Source organism: Spea bombifrons, chromosome 7, assembly GCF_027358695.1.
Source record: "Spea bombifrons isolate aSpeBom1 chromosome 7, aSpeBom1.2.pri, whole genome shotgun sequence".
NCBI lineage: Eukaryota > Metazoa > Chordata > Amphibia > Anura > Pelobatidae > Spea > Spea bombifrons.
The window spans coordinates 13431277-13443544 of NC_071093.1; the positions used below are offsets into that span (position 1 = coordinate 13431277).

Genomic DNA, 12268 nt, shown 5'->3' on the forward strand with positions numbered 1-12268 from the left:
TGAGTATCAGATGCCACTACTGCCATCAGTGTAATGAGAAACCAGGTGGTCTAGCAGGACCTCTGTGGCTGTCGTTGTTTCCTTTCTCACAATCTGTCCAGCTACAAGATGAGCAGAGAACAAAGTAATACTCTGGGTAAACAAGCTTCAAACAAACACACCGGTCGGGATGCAAGAGAACAGTCTTTATTGGGACTGGGCATAGTTTATATAGCCACTTTATCTGGGGAGGCGTAATAGACAGGAAACAGGAAAGGATTAACACATAACACAATGGCATTGAATTATGGAGACACAATTGGCTCCTCACACATTCAACAATGACCAAAAAACAGATGTAGAGTCGTTATTAATATATATATATATTGATTCCCTTTTATGGTTGGTAGGGGAATGACAGTGGTTCATGTCGGCTGTTAAATCGACGGTGTGTTAGAGTGGAAGGAATATCTGGGCAGGAAAAAATAAAATGTTAGCATCAAGAGATATATCACTTAATTGCATATAGCTGAGACAATGCTCCATGTCTGCAGGGAAAAGGAAAGTGATCTGTTCTATTATTACACTGTACTTACTCAGTGAATTGGTCTGTTGTCTTAACAACAGGGCAATATGAAATTAAAACACATTAAAAATGAATTTAATGAAAAGAGAGAAAATATTCTGATTTAATCACTAAAATTAAGTTTATTGAAACCCCCTGTGGGAAAGATTGTGTGCCTGTTGCTTGGTCTCATTTATCTGGTCAAAGCCATGATCTGTTGTATGCATTTTTCAAAACTGGATTTTTGGTGAAAATATTCTATTTTGTATCTTTTTTCAGAACATCAGTCCTTTCGCAATCCTGTTTATTTACTTGAGAATTAAAATTGTGTATCAGATTATATAGCAAATATTGCTTGTCCATTGTCCTCTGCACTCTTATCTTTCTGAAGGGGAAAGTGACCAGGGAAAAATCTTTCTTCTCGTCATCTGAAAGTGGATTGTGATCACGTCTTGTAATTGTTGAACCATTAATTGTTACAGGAAGTAGACAATTGGGAGATCATAGAAGGGCTGAAGATCGGACATACAAATGTCCAAAAGCCAGAGAAACATGAAGGATTTATGGTGAAGAAAAGGAAATGGCCTCTGAAAGGATGGCACAAGGTATGCTTTGCTATATATAGGGTTAACCTATTTTGTTACTTGGAGCACTGTGTAACATTTTAAACATAGGGCAGGGTGGCAGACACGATTAAGTTAACGTTTTTAATGCCTAAAGTTCTAATGTAATAAATACATTAAGAAGGTCCCTTCCCCACCTATAATTCCATAAGATTTCTCCAATTTCTACAAAAGGACAACATATGGGGTCCCAATCAAATGACGGATGGTTTCTTTAACATTTTATGGATGGAATACATGTCTTGCTCGCTCAATGGCTTTATTAGAAACTGGTTGGTGATTTCTTTATTTTTAACACTTTTTATATTTTGTCCTTATGCTAAAGGTACATTTCCTTTTCTTACAGAGGTTCTTTGTGTTGGAAAATGGCATACTGAAATATTCCAAATCTCCAATCGATGTAAGTCTGATTAAAGTTTTTTTAAACTTGTGTGTGTGTGTGTATGTACATTTAATTGGGAATTCTTTGAACTGTTGGTCTGGAGCAGAACATTTAAAAGCTGTGAAATCCATAAACCCATATCTCCATTACATAGAAATCACATACTGGCTGAATGATCATTAATTACATAGTAGTTCATGAAAGTCTTTGTGTCTTAAATATGTACATCATTATTAACACTAAATATTTAACGGTTAGAAGACGTGACTGAAGTCTCATTACCTTAAATGATAACACTTGCAAAGCAATACAAAACACAACAGAAGTGGGAAATACACGCAACAAAGTAAACTGTGTATGTACAACTGCATTGTTGATATATTAAGCCTTCAAAATAATGGAAACCGGAGCAAAATCTTCATGTCGATCACTTTTCCATAATAAAATTAAGAATTTTAATATAGGTTTCCTGTAACATGTTTATTATTTTTTTGTATTTAAAAAAAACACATATTAGACTCAAAAAGGAAAGGTCCACGGGAGTATTGATGTTGGCTTGTCTGTCATGTCAATTAAGAAGAAAACTCGCAGAATAGACCTGGACACAGAGGAAAATATTTATCATCTTAAGGTTGGTTCTTTATTCTCAGGTCTTATGTTTTGTCCAGGCTAATATTTAAACCATGTCTTGTCATATGTCTAATTGATCACAGAGCAAAAGTAAGATGTGTGTGTATGGGATGAAACATTTATGGTTCAATGTTCCTTACTAACCCATCCTTTTAAACACCAGAATTAGCAGGATATTGTACAAGGTAATTTTTGTGTAGGAATGGGATGGGAGTGGAGGACTAGACAAGAGTCCACTAGCCCATCCTGCAAATCAAAGGAATAACCTGGAGTTTGGTTAATTAGCTTTCATGTACAGACTCTTTTGTGTATACCTCAGATATGTTTATCTACATGTTTATGAAATACATTGAATAATGGCCTTGATTCAGTGACCTGTCTAAATATCAAAAAGTGGTGTTGGTGGTTCACAATATATGATTTGATATTCAGCTCATTAATTAATTCCTGAAAGCAATTATAGTATATTCTTAAAAGAAAAATGCACTGTAGCCAAAGAAGACAACTTGTACATAATGGGGTACACGTGTTAGATCATAAAAACTTTGTCTAGAATTCATTACACACATCTACACAAATGTAATCTTCTGTACATTGTACGTTTGTTTTACAAAATTACCGTATTTTTGGACTTGACACAAAACAATGTTGTGGAGTTTGACTACAAACAGCTTTAATTTTCCATTTTATACATATCTGAAATTCATTGTTAGAACTGACACACAAATACCATTAATTGGAAAATCTTACTGTCATTATATCTGCGTTACATCTAGAGGGACAATGATGCCAAAGTCTACACGTCGTTTTTACAATAAGATAGCTATTTGAATACTGTTTTTGCTATCCATAGGTGAAATCTCAGGATACATTTGATGCATGGGTAACAAAGTTACGTCATCATAGACTATACCGCCAGAATGAAATTGTGAGGTCTCCAAGAGATGCCAACTTCCTCATGTTTCCATCAACATCAACTACTGAGTCCTCACCAGCAGCAAATGTTACAGCTCCTGAGGGAAAGGTGTGTATAGCTTTTCATTTGTTAGTTGTGTGATCAATGACCACTTATTAGGGGTATCCCATACAATGACGTTTATACATGATTATGGTATAATTCTTTTTTTTATGATTTGAAACTGAAACTAAAACTCTTAATCTGACCGCTTGTATGAGTAATGGGTTTATAATGGAGAATAGATCAAAACTGCAGTGCTCCTGACTGCATCTGTGGTACTGTATTTATTCTACTAGTAACAAGGCGTCTCATACAGGCTATAAAAGCAAACTGCTGTATTGTTTTTATTTTCATGAAATAGGCTCATTTCCTAAACATACGCCAGACTGTGTTACTTCTCTTCTGCTTTTTTGATCCCCCTCCCCAGTTTAAATATTGTGAATCATTTTCACATCTTCTGATCAAGATGTATGACATTTGGCAGCACTGGTTCACATCCAGCATTTCAGGAACTTGAAACTAGAAAGCCAAGGATGTCATAAAAATGTGAAATTTGAGCACATACGCTTGAAGTTTGCATGTATTTCATGAACTGCCCTATTTTAAGAGAGAAGGTTCTAGCTTTAGATTTCTGTTCTCGGATTTAGCACTGGTCATTTACATCCATTGCCTCCATTGTCATTAAGGCGACAGTCCAACATCCTTTACAGCACCACCAACAATCTATTAGAGTAGTACTTGTAATACGCATTCTGTAGCTTTAACAAGGTTATAAAAGCACTTACTTTGCTACACCGCTATAGAAACAGAGCTGCAGTGCACTGTCCTCTCTACTGTCCGTGTTTTGAAGCAGCCACTCATTAGCAGGAAAGTAATGGGAGCCATTTCTGCTCATCCACATGGGGGTATCGTGGTTATTACTATAATCCCTCTGAAGTTGGCAGATATTTATGGCATTCATACAAATACCTTAGTTCAGTAAATATCTATTTTTTTAAAATTTCAGTCATAATTCTCTTTTCCTGGTAGTTCAATTGAGCTAATTTTCTGGCATATAAACATAGCTTGACTGCAGATAAGATCAGTGTGGCCCATCTAGTCTTACCATTTTTCTTGCTGAAATGTATAACAGTGTTGTTTCCTGCACAAATCTTGAGTATAATGATACCGGTCAAGAAATGATGGAAATGGCCGTCCCTGTACTCTGTGCTAAGATCACACATGTTGTACAGCTGCTTCTGCGTTGTTGGCAGTAGGAGTGGTAGAAGGGGGTATAGAGCCTTTGTACTAAATTAATAGACGTGTTTAGTGTGTTTCAGGATCTCCCCAAATTAGTTAGATCTTCTGAAATTAAAACTATCACCACAAATGACTCCTGATGACCCGCTTGGTAAGCTGATGTCCTATACATGGTCTCCAGAAAATAACTTTTAAATGTAAAACATCAATACAGTAAATAAGGGTCAGATGGCAGTCAATGCCCTGAGGTTGATCAGTACATTGCTGTGGGGATAAAATACTTATTTTATAGAATAACACTATTTATAGAAAATGTGTGTAGGATTACATCTCATGTCAAGAACTGGAAGATGGGCTACGATAATGAGGAAAAAAACAAAACTCGTATATAACTCCTTCCTTGGTTTTAATGTGAATGACAGAGGTCAGGTTATCTTAGCTTTCTGTGAACACGTTTTCTGTTGCATCCTTGAATTGTCCCGAATTGGAAACATTCTATATCTGAGTGTCTCTCTCTGCTATTTATAACAGCTAACCCACTAGAGACATACTTGAAATTCAGATGCAAATTATTGATGGCTTTTCTTGAAAGGTGTATATTTCAGTATTATCGGCTTTGATGTATTTCCCCATTCAGGAGTTATGATTTTACAAATAAGATATATTAATATAATATGTTTTTCGGGAAATATTGCTGATGATGAATAATTTACCCAGTTTGTGCAAGCATAGTTTGAAGCACTACAATTTTTCTCGGGTATTCCGATCTTAAAAGGAAAAAATATTTTGAATGCTGTAGGCAAATGGTGATCACGTACAGCGCTATGGAATATGGTGGCGCTATATAAAACAATAAATAATACTTATTGTGTTTATTAAAATTGGTTATTTAGCAAAGGTGTCATTACCACCTGTAGTTGGATTTATTGTGAGAACGGAGAAAGGAAATCAGTGCAACGTGATATTTTGACTCCCTCCAGAGATAAATAATGGCAAACTAACACCTGCTGTCGATAAATTCAGTTTAATAGGTGATGCTTGAGCAGTTAAAATAACCTCTTAATCTGCAATGACAAGTGAATGGCTGTTTCTGTCCCTGAGGCATTTTGCGAAGTTTTATAATAGGCACATTTTCAGCAACACTCTTTATCATATCGTACAATGACAGACCCTCATAGGATTTTTATTTGTAGATTATGATACTGACGATTAAGTGGTTTTCAGGCATTCTTCAGAAAAGCTATCTACGTTTTCTTGAACAAAATAAGACAGGGCTTGACAAATTTGTTGTGAATCTAGACGCCAGCTAAAAAAGTTAGGAGCCAGGATTTTTTTTTAAACTAACAAGTGGTCAGGAGTGATCTGATCATCATCCGCCCACTTACTAAACTCACAGCATTTGACCTGGAGGCACCCTGGACTTTCAAGTCAGTGCTGTTTTTTTGTTTTTTTTTTTATTAATTTTTGATATATATATATATATATATATATATATATATATATATATATATATATATTTTATTTTATTTGAACACTTTCAATGCTGATGTTCCATTGGAGCACAGCATTGACTGATATTTAGTCCCCACAAGCTTGTGGGGACAAATGTTAACCCCTGCAATGCCACGAATGTGTTATACACAACTGTGGCATTGAAGGGGTTAACGCTGCACTGTTGCTCTCAGGGAGCTCCCCTGAAGCTGCCTCTGGCAGCTGGGACGCAATTGCTGGTCTATAGACCAGCCATTGCAGGGGGGAGTCTCTGATGACTGCTGTAGGCTTCCATGCCTACAGGAATCATCAAATGGCTTGTGGGGGCTCGTTTTTGCTGTTGCTGGTCTGCCTGGGCTTCCAGGCAAACCACCAGCAGCAGGGCCCCTTACAAAACGGGAATTAACCCCTAAATGCTGCGATCGCAGCATTGAAGGGGTTAACGCTGCCCTGTCGCTCTCATGGAGCGATCAGGCAGCTGGGGGGTGTTGTGTGACTGTGGCAGCTGAAAACGTGATTGCAGGTTTTCCTGCAACCGCGTTTTCAGCCTTACAGGATCACTCCGTGGGAGTGATCTCAGGCTCGGGGGCGGGCTCTGAGTGGCTGTGCTGTGTAGCAGCGGCAGCGCCCCCCGCGATCACAGGCTGAACAACACCTAGGCGCCAGGACAAAATTCTGAGTCGCCATGGCGACCTGGAGCCTGGGATTTATCGAGCCCTGAAATAAGAAATGTATTGTTAATCCAGAAGATTATAATCCAGCCAAAATTCATTTTATACTAGCTTGCAGGACATGACCTTTGTATTGCCCTCTAATGCAGGTTTGTTGCCCCATTTAAAGTGATATGCATACATATACACTGGGTTTGATTAAGAAATGGACGCAGCACCAGCATGCCTGACAGATCACCCTTAATTTCAGCATGTTTTGCTACCAGACCACCTTTTATACACCACAAATCTTGACCCTGTTCTACTGACTCTACGTCTTGCTTTATTCACACCCGTTAAAAACCAGTTCCCCGCCAAAACCTCGAGGCGTGATTTCAGACCAACTAATTGTAGCCGTAATAAATCACATTTTATATTATGTATTTCTTACTGGCTGAGCACACAAATCATTGCCTCTACAGCAGCTGCTTGCACCATTCAAAATAAACACCCTCCTAACAGAGACCCTGAACCCCTACCCTTTTAACTTGAGCTTCAGACAAATCCAAACCCAACTAATGCAACTGTGGTCGTCTTGCAGCCCTAAAAAACTCTGAATGCTCAACAATACGAACTAGACATCCCGCAAAACCAAATGACAAACAAACACTAACATTGCCTACCCAACTGTTCACAATAAGATGTGTCTTAACATAGCTCTTAAAAGGGCCTGACTCCTATCTACCAATCGTTTGAATAATGTCATCACTTAGGTTCCATCTGGATGTTAGAGTAGCCACCCTAATCCTGAAAGAATGAGACCCAAATTCAAAAGGATTTCTACTAACCCTTTTTCAAAAATTTCTAACAAACCAGATAATCCCAAATAATTTAAATAAGCGTCGTCCATTGCAAAAAGTTGAACTCTAAAACCGATTACTTGACTTGTAATTCCTCACCAGAAGTCTAATCGACTGAAGAGACATGACAATATAGTAACCCATTAGTTAAATACTCCTACTAACTCACTAATCCTAAATGTTTCAAAAAGCTAACACAAACGCCAATCTGAAAAAACTCCTCGAAACCTTAAAAAAACATAAACTGTATTGTAACTGCCTACAGATTTGCTCTAGCAGTGCAAACGTGATCAAGCGTCTAGAATCAACTCGCCCGCACCCTTTCTTAGCCTTTTAACGCTTGGGATACCCAAAAATGCTTGGTTAGAGCATACACACCCTTTAGCTGAAATAAAATGCTAAAGCTGTCATATACTTTTCAATGTAAGCAACCGAAGAAGAAACAAGTGTAAAATAAATACATTTTTAAAAAAACAAGAAGTAAAAGAAAAGGTTTGAAGGTTTGTCCAAGCGTAGAAAATTACCATTTGCTGTACAATGATAAAAATTACTGTGGCACAAAAACTTGATGCTGTCGGATTAGGGGGTAACACACTTGTCCATTTGAATACTCCGTGGAATTTTTATTATGTTATGTTTTTGTCTTGTAATGAAGATTCTAAACATTCTTACTTTCCTTGTGATCTGAATATATATACATATTTTTTATGATATTTCTCCCTCTTTAGTGCATAGGGGTAGAAAAGTTTCACTGCACTTATTAACTGAATTTGTAATTTGACAATGTCTTGGATGAATTCTACGTTAGAGATTCCACTCCCATGTATATAGCTAATTGTTGGAGATACAAAAAACCCCTGAATGTTAAAAATATATCTGATTTGTCACATGTGCCTAGCCACGTGTGCCATTTTTAAGGCATTTTTGCAATTAATTGAAACAAAGTATTATTTATTGGTATTGGCATCTTCTGTAGTGGTGCCGTTTTAGTAGGAAAGTACCATGTAGCAAGAGACGTGGAGTTTGACAGGTTATGCTACTGCACGTTCGTTACATGCCCCCTATGCCTTTTTAATAGGGACCACAGAACAACTTTTTGTGGCAGCCGTCCGTCCCGTGCAGCAGCCTCCCTGCCACGTGTACCACGGGCCAGAGTAAGGTGGCTGCGTGGCTGCAAGACTCTGAAGAAATGGACAAGTGTGCAGAAGGCAAGTGATCTTTGTTATAACGCAATGTCTTACAGGCAAATGACGTAGCACTTCTCTGCGGGGATATTATTTATTGTTATTTGTGTTTTCTTGTTTTGTTTCTACGAAGCTCATAAACTAAAGTGTATAAAATCTCTGCAAAAATGAAAAATACGGCTCTACAGCTACCAGTCGTTTTAGCCTCTCAGTATATTTTATGTTAAATTGTCAAAACATCCATTCTGTGGGACCCATCTATTCAAGTGCAGCAAGTTTCTAGCAATAACAACGCATAGGAGAATATGGAAACAGAGATGGTCTTTTCCCCGAGGTTGGGTCACTCCCTAGTCACCACGGTTACCGTGGAGTTCAGTCTACAATGGCTGAAAACTAAACTGTTTATCTGTGTATCTTAAAAATGTATATTTTCATTGTGGTGTTAAGAATCTTCCTGGATAACTTGGTAGTCACAAAGGCCGTTGGTGATAGACACGCAAAAATAAAGTGTAAGGCTGCTGGAGTGTATATATTGTAAGAAGCAATTTTTTTGTTATTATTCAAGCTATGTTGATTTAAAAAATTTACCCTTAGATGAAGGCTGGCACCTGGAATCCCCTTTTCCAAATATACCCCATTTCCGACATTGTCTCTGTGCTTATCTCTAACTGCTTATATAAATGCATACTTTGTTAATGTATGTAAATATATGTACATTGAACTATTCACCTTACTGGTTTTCTTGAGTATATTTTAGATCATCTTTGTTTTAATTATGTGTTTTTTTGGGCTAGATCTATCACAGTGCCAGTCAAACCTGATAGAGCTTAGCAAGTTACTTCACAATCTAGAAATTCTTCAAAGGACGCAGTCTGCTCCCAACTTCATTGATATGCAGGTATGGACAGTTTGAGCGTGTAAGCGATTCACATGTGTTACATCAGAGCTCTTCATTAGTACGAGATAATGTTTTATGTCACAATTAATTATTTAGTTCAATAGGGACCAGAAGACCCACAGCTGGTTCTTTGATGTAGGTAATAGTGATCCGATAAACTATTGGGTTAAAAAAAAAAAAGAAAATTACAGGACTATTTGTTTAAAAATATCTATTTTTAAAACGCTGTACCCATGGCTGTACCCCGACAGGCCCAAAAGCCAACTATATTTTACCGGTGGTGTTTCAGTCCACACGGTCCTCAAAGGTTTAAAGGAATCTCACAAAAAGTGCAATGTACTAATGTGTGATTTGGTGGATTCCCTCGACTCTAGTAGAAGCAGGAGCATCAAACTGAATTCTCAAAGGCTCAGAGACGAATGGTAGGCTAAAGTTTAGCACACGGGCATTATGGCCGGATGCACAAGAATACAGGTCCTTTACTGACACCTACTGACTCACAAGGGCATACTGCGTAACATTACTTATTATTATTATTATTATTATTATTATTATTTATTATTAAACGTTATCTCAGCCATCCATTTATTTACTAAACGCATAGTAATCGGGATATAAGCATTATGAATGCTGCTTCCATTCCAGAATACAAGTAACAAGTTTTAGATGTTACATGGGTTTAATGTTTTTTGAGAAATGTAAACAACTTAATTAATTTGTCTATGGATGATATTAACAGTATGCCGTGATATATATATATATATATATATAGTATAATGTAATAAAGTGCTAAATGTGTTGCAGAGTATTCATTATATATTTTCCAAACATGATATTTATGTAAAAACATAAAAAAATATATTCAAGTCACTTTAAAGTTAGATATCATTGATTGCACTCTGTAGTGTGGAAGGCAAAGAAATATTAGTCGATTTTTCATTTTATTCTAAAAATTACTGTAAGGTTTAATCACATACAAACCCCTAAACATTTGAGAAGCCTTTGGAAACATATCATTGCCTGTGTCTAATGACATTTAAAGGGATACAACTGTGTCCCTGGCAGCCTCCTAAACAAAGAATGCATACTAAAGTACTTTGTAAGGACTTTAATTTACATTCTTTAAACCTGCAAATAAATCACTTGCCTTTAGGAGAAGCTGCAGCTCCACAGATGCATCTGCAGCTCCACAGCAGCTTCCTCCATCGTGGTCTGTTTCTCATCACTGGTTGACCGGAACCAGTGGCAGGAAAGAACATATAGAAATCTAAAGGGGGCACTCACACATTAAATGCAATAAAAGTGCGTATGATGGCTGGATTCTGCCTTTATGTGTACTTGGCAAATTACGTGTTCTTGGCTACTTGGAAAAGTAACTAAAAATATTCCAGGTACAGCCAAACGTGTACTGACATAAATACATAGTTTCCCATATATTTCAACTGAGGGCAGCTCAGGGAGCTATTAGTTGACAAATCTAGGAGGTAGAAGCTTGTAGGGTCGCCTTGCACTAATACTGGCTTTACTAATGCGTAATGGCTTGCATCAACATTGGCTTTACACTATATACTTTTCTGACCTGTTTCAGTAAGCATTGGGGTTTTTATTCATTAATACACATTGGAGATTATGAAAGCAATTGTGGTGCAGGGTACCGATATTCACCCAATATGCCGCTTCAATGGTGTGTGACCACTGGCCGTATATCCCCGGTCTCGTGCTGCAACGATGAAATTCTATCGCATTTTTATCAGATTTGCATTGCAAGTTTTCAAACCCTGTACAATGTAGAATAAACATTTGGCAACTGATATGGTTGTAACCTGGTTCAGGATCTCAGGATCACAGAGGCTTAAACATTCTGATAATATAACAGCGCTATGGAATCTGCTGGCGCTATATAAATAAATGTAATGTAGATCTATACATATATCTGTTTTCTTTTTTTTGCTGTACTTTGAGCAGGAATGCTTCAGCTGCCTGGGGATCATATGTTAAATGCTTACTAATACTTTGTCTGCATGCCTGTATTGTGCTTTTGTCTTTTGTGCAATGTCTAACAGCTTTATGTTGCTTTTAACTGTGCGATTTAGGCTAATTGTGTAGATATGTCAAAGAAAGACAAGCGCGCAGCAAGGAGATGGAGAACAAAAAGTGTCAGCAAAGATGCAAAAATACAACTTCAGGTACAATATTTAGATGTCATCACACCCCTTCATGATGCAGACATGTTAGGGTTCTAGTCAATAATTGTCTTTTTTGTTCCTTTCACCTCTAAATGGTTAAATATTGCTTAACATTGCAATCACCCTGGTAGGTGTCCAAAACAGAAAGTTACTTGAAATGTTTCACTGTAAAGCTAATGCTATTCTGCTATTTTTGTAAAAAAATAAATCAAAACATGTAATTATGCCTCAAGGCGTTCCTAAAGTGTGTTAAAAAAAAACAGTCCTGAGATTTAGTTAGTTAAATAGTATAGAGTCATGCTAATGTATCTGTACTATGTTTTTGCATCTTTTGATGTACATGCAAAGTATGGAAGTTGATTTAATCCTAGCACAAATTAAATAGGGTAGAGCAGGGGTGTCCAACCTGCGGCCCTCCAGCTGCTTCAGGACTATATCTCCCATAATGCTCTTTCAGCTAAGGGTCTGGCTGAGGAGTATAGGAGATGTAGTCGTGCAGCAGCTGGAGGGCCGCAGGTTGGACACCCCTGGGGTAGAGGTTCCTTTAAATTAATGGATGTTTTAAGCTGTAAAATACAGCATATGGTCAAAATGTGCAAACACAAAGTCAACAATCTAACTTG

At 37.4% G+C, this 12268-nt stretch overlaps 1 protein-coding gene across 1 annotated transcript in view; it reads left to right on the forward strand.

Annotated features, from left to right (window-relative positions):
- Window positions 1-12268, forward strand: part of OSBPL6 (oxysterol binding protein like 6) — a 62567-nt gene that overhangs the window by 35076 nt on the left and 15223 nt on the right. Inside the window, exons 6-12 of the mRNA XM_053470991.1 lie at window positions 1027-1149; window positions 1514-1567; window positions 2067-2180; window positions 3033-3203; window positions 8456-8585; window positions 9356-9459; window positions 11553-11645. Coding sequence (XP_053326966.1) covers window positions 1027-1149; window positions 1514-1567; window positions 2067-2180; window positions 3033-3203; window positions 8456-8585; window positions 9356-9459; window positions 11553-11645 — 789 coding nt within the window. The remainder of the gene's footprint in view (window positions 1-1026; window positions 1150-1513; window positions 1568-2066; window positions 2181-3032; window positions 3204-8455; window positions 8586-9355; window positions 9460-11552; window positions 11646-12268) is intronic.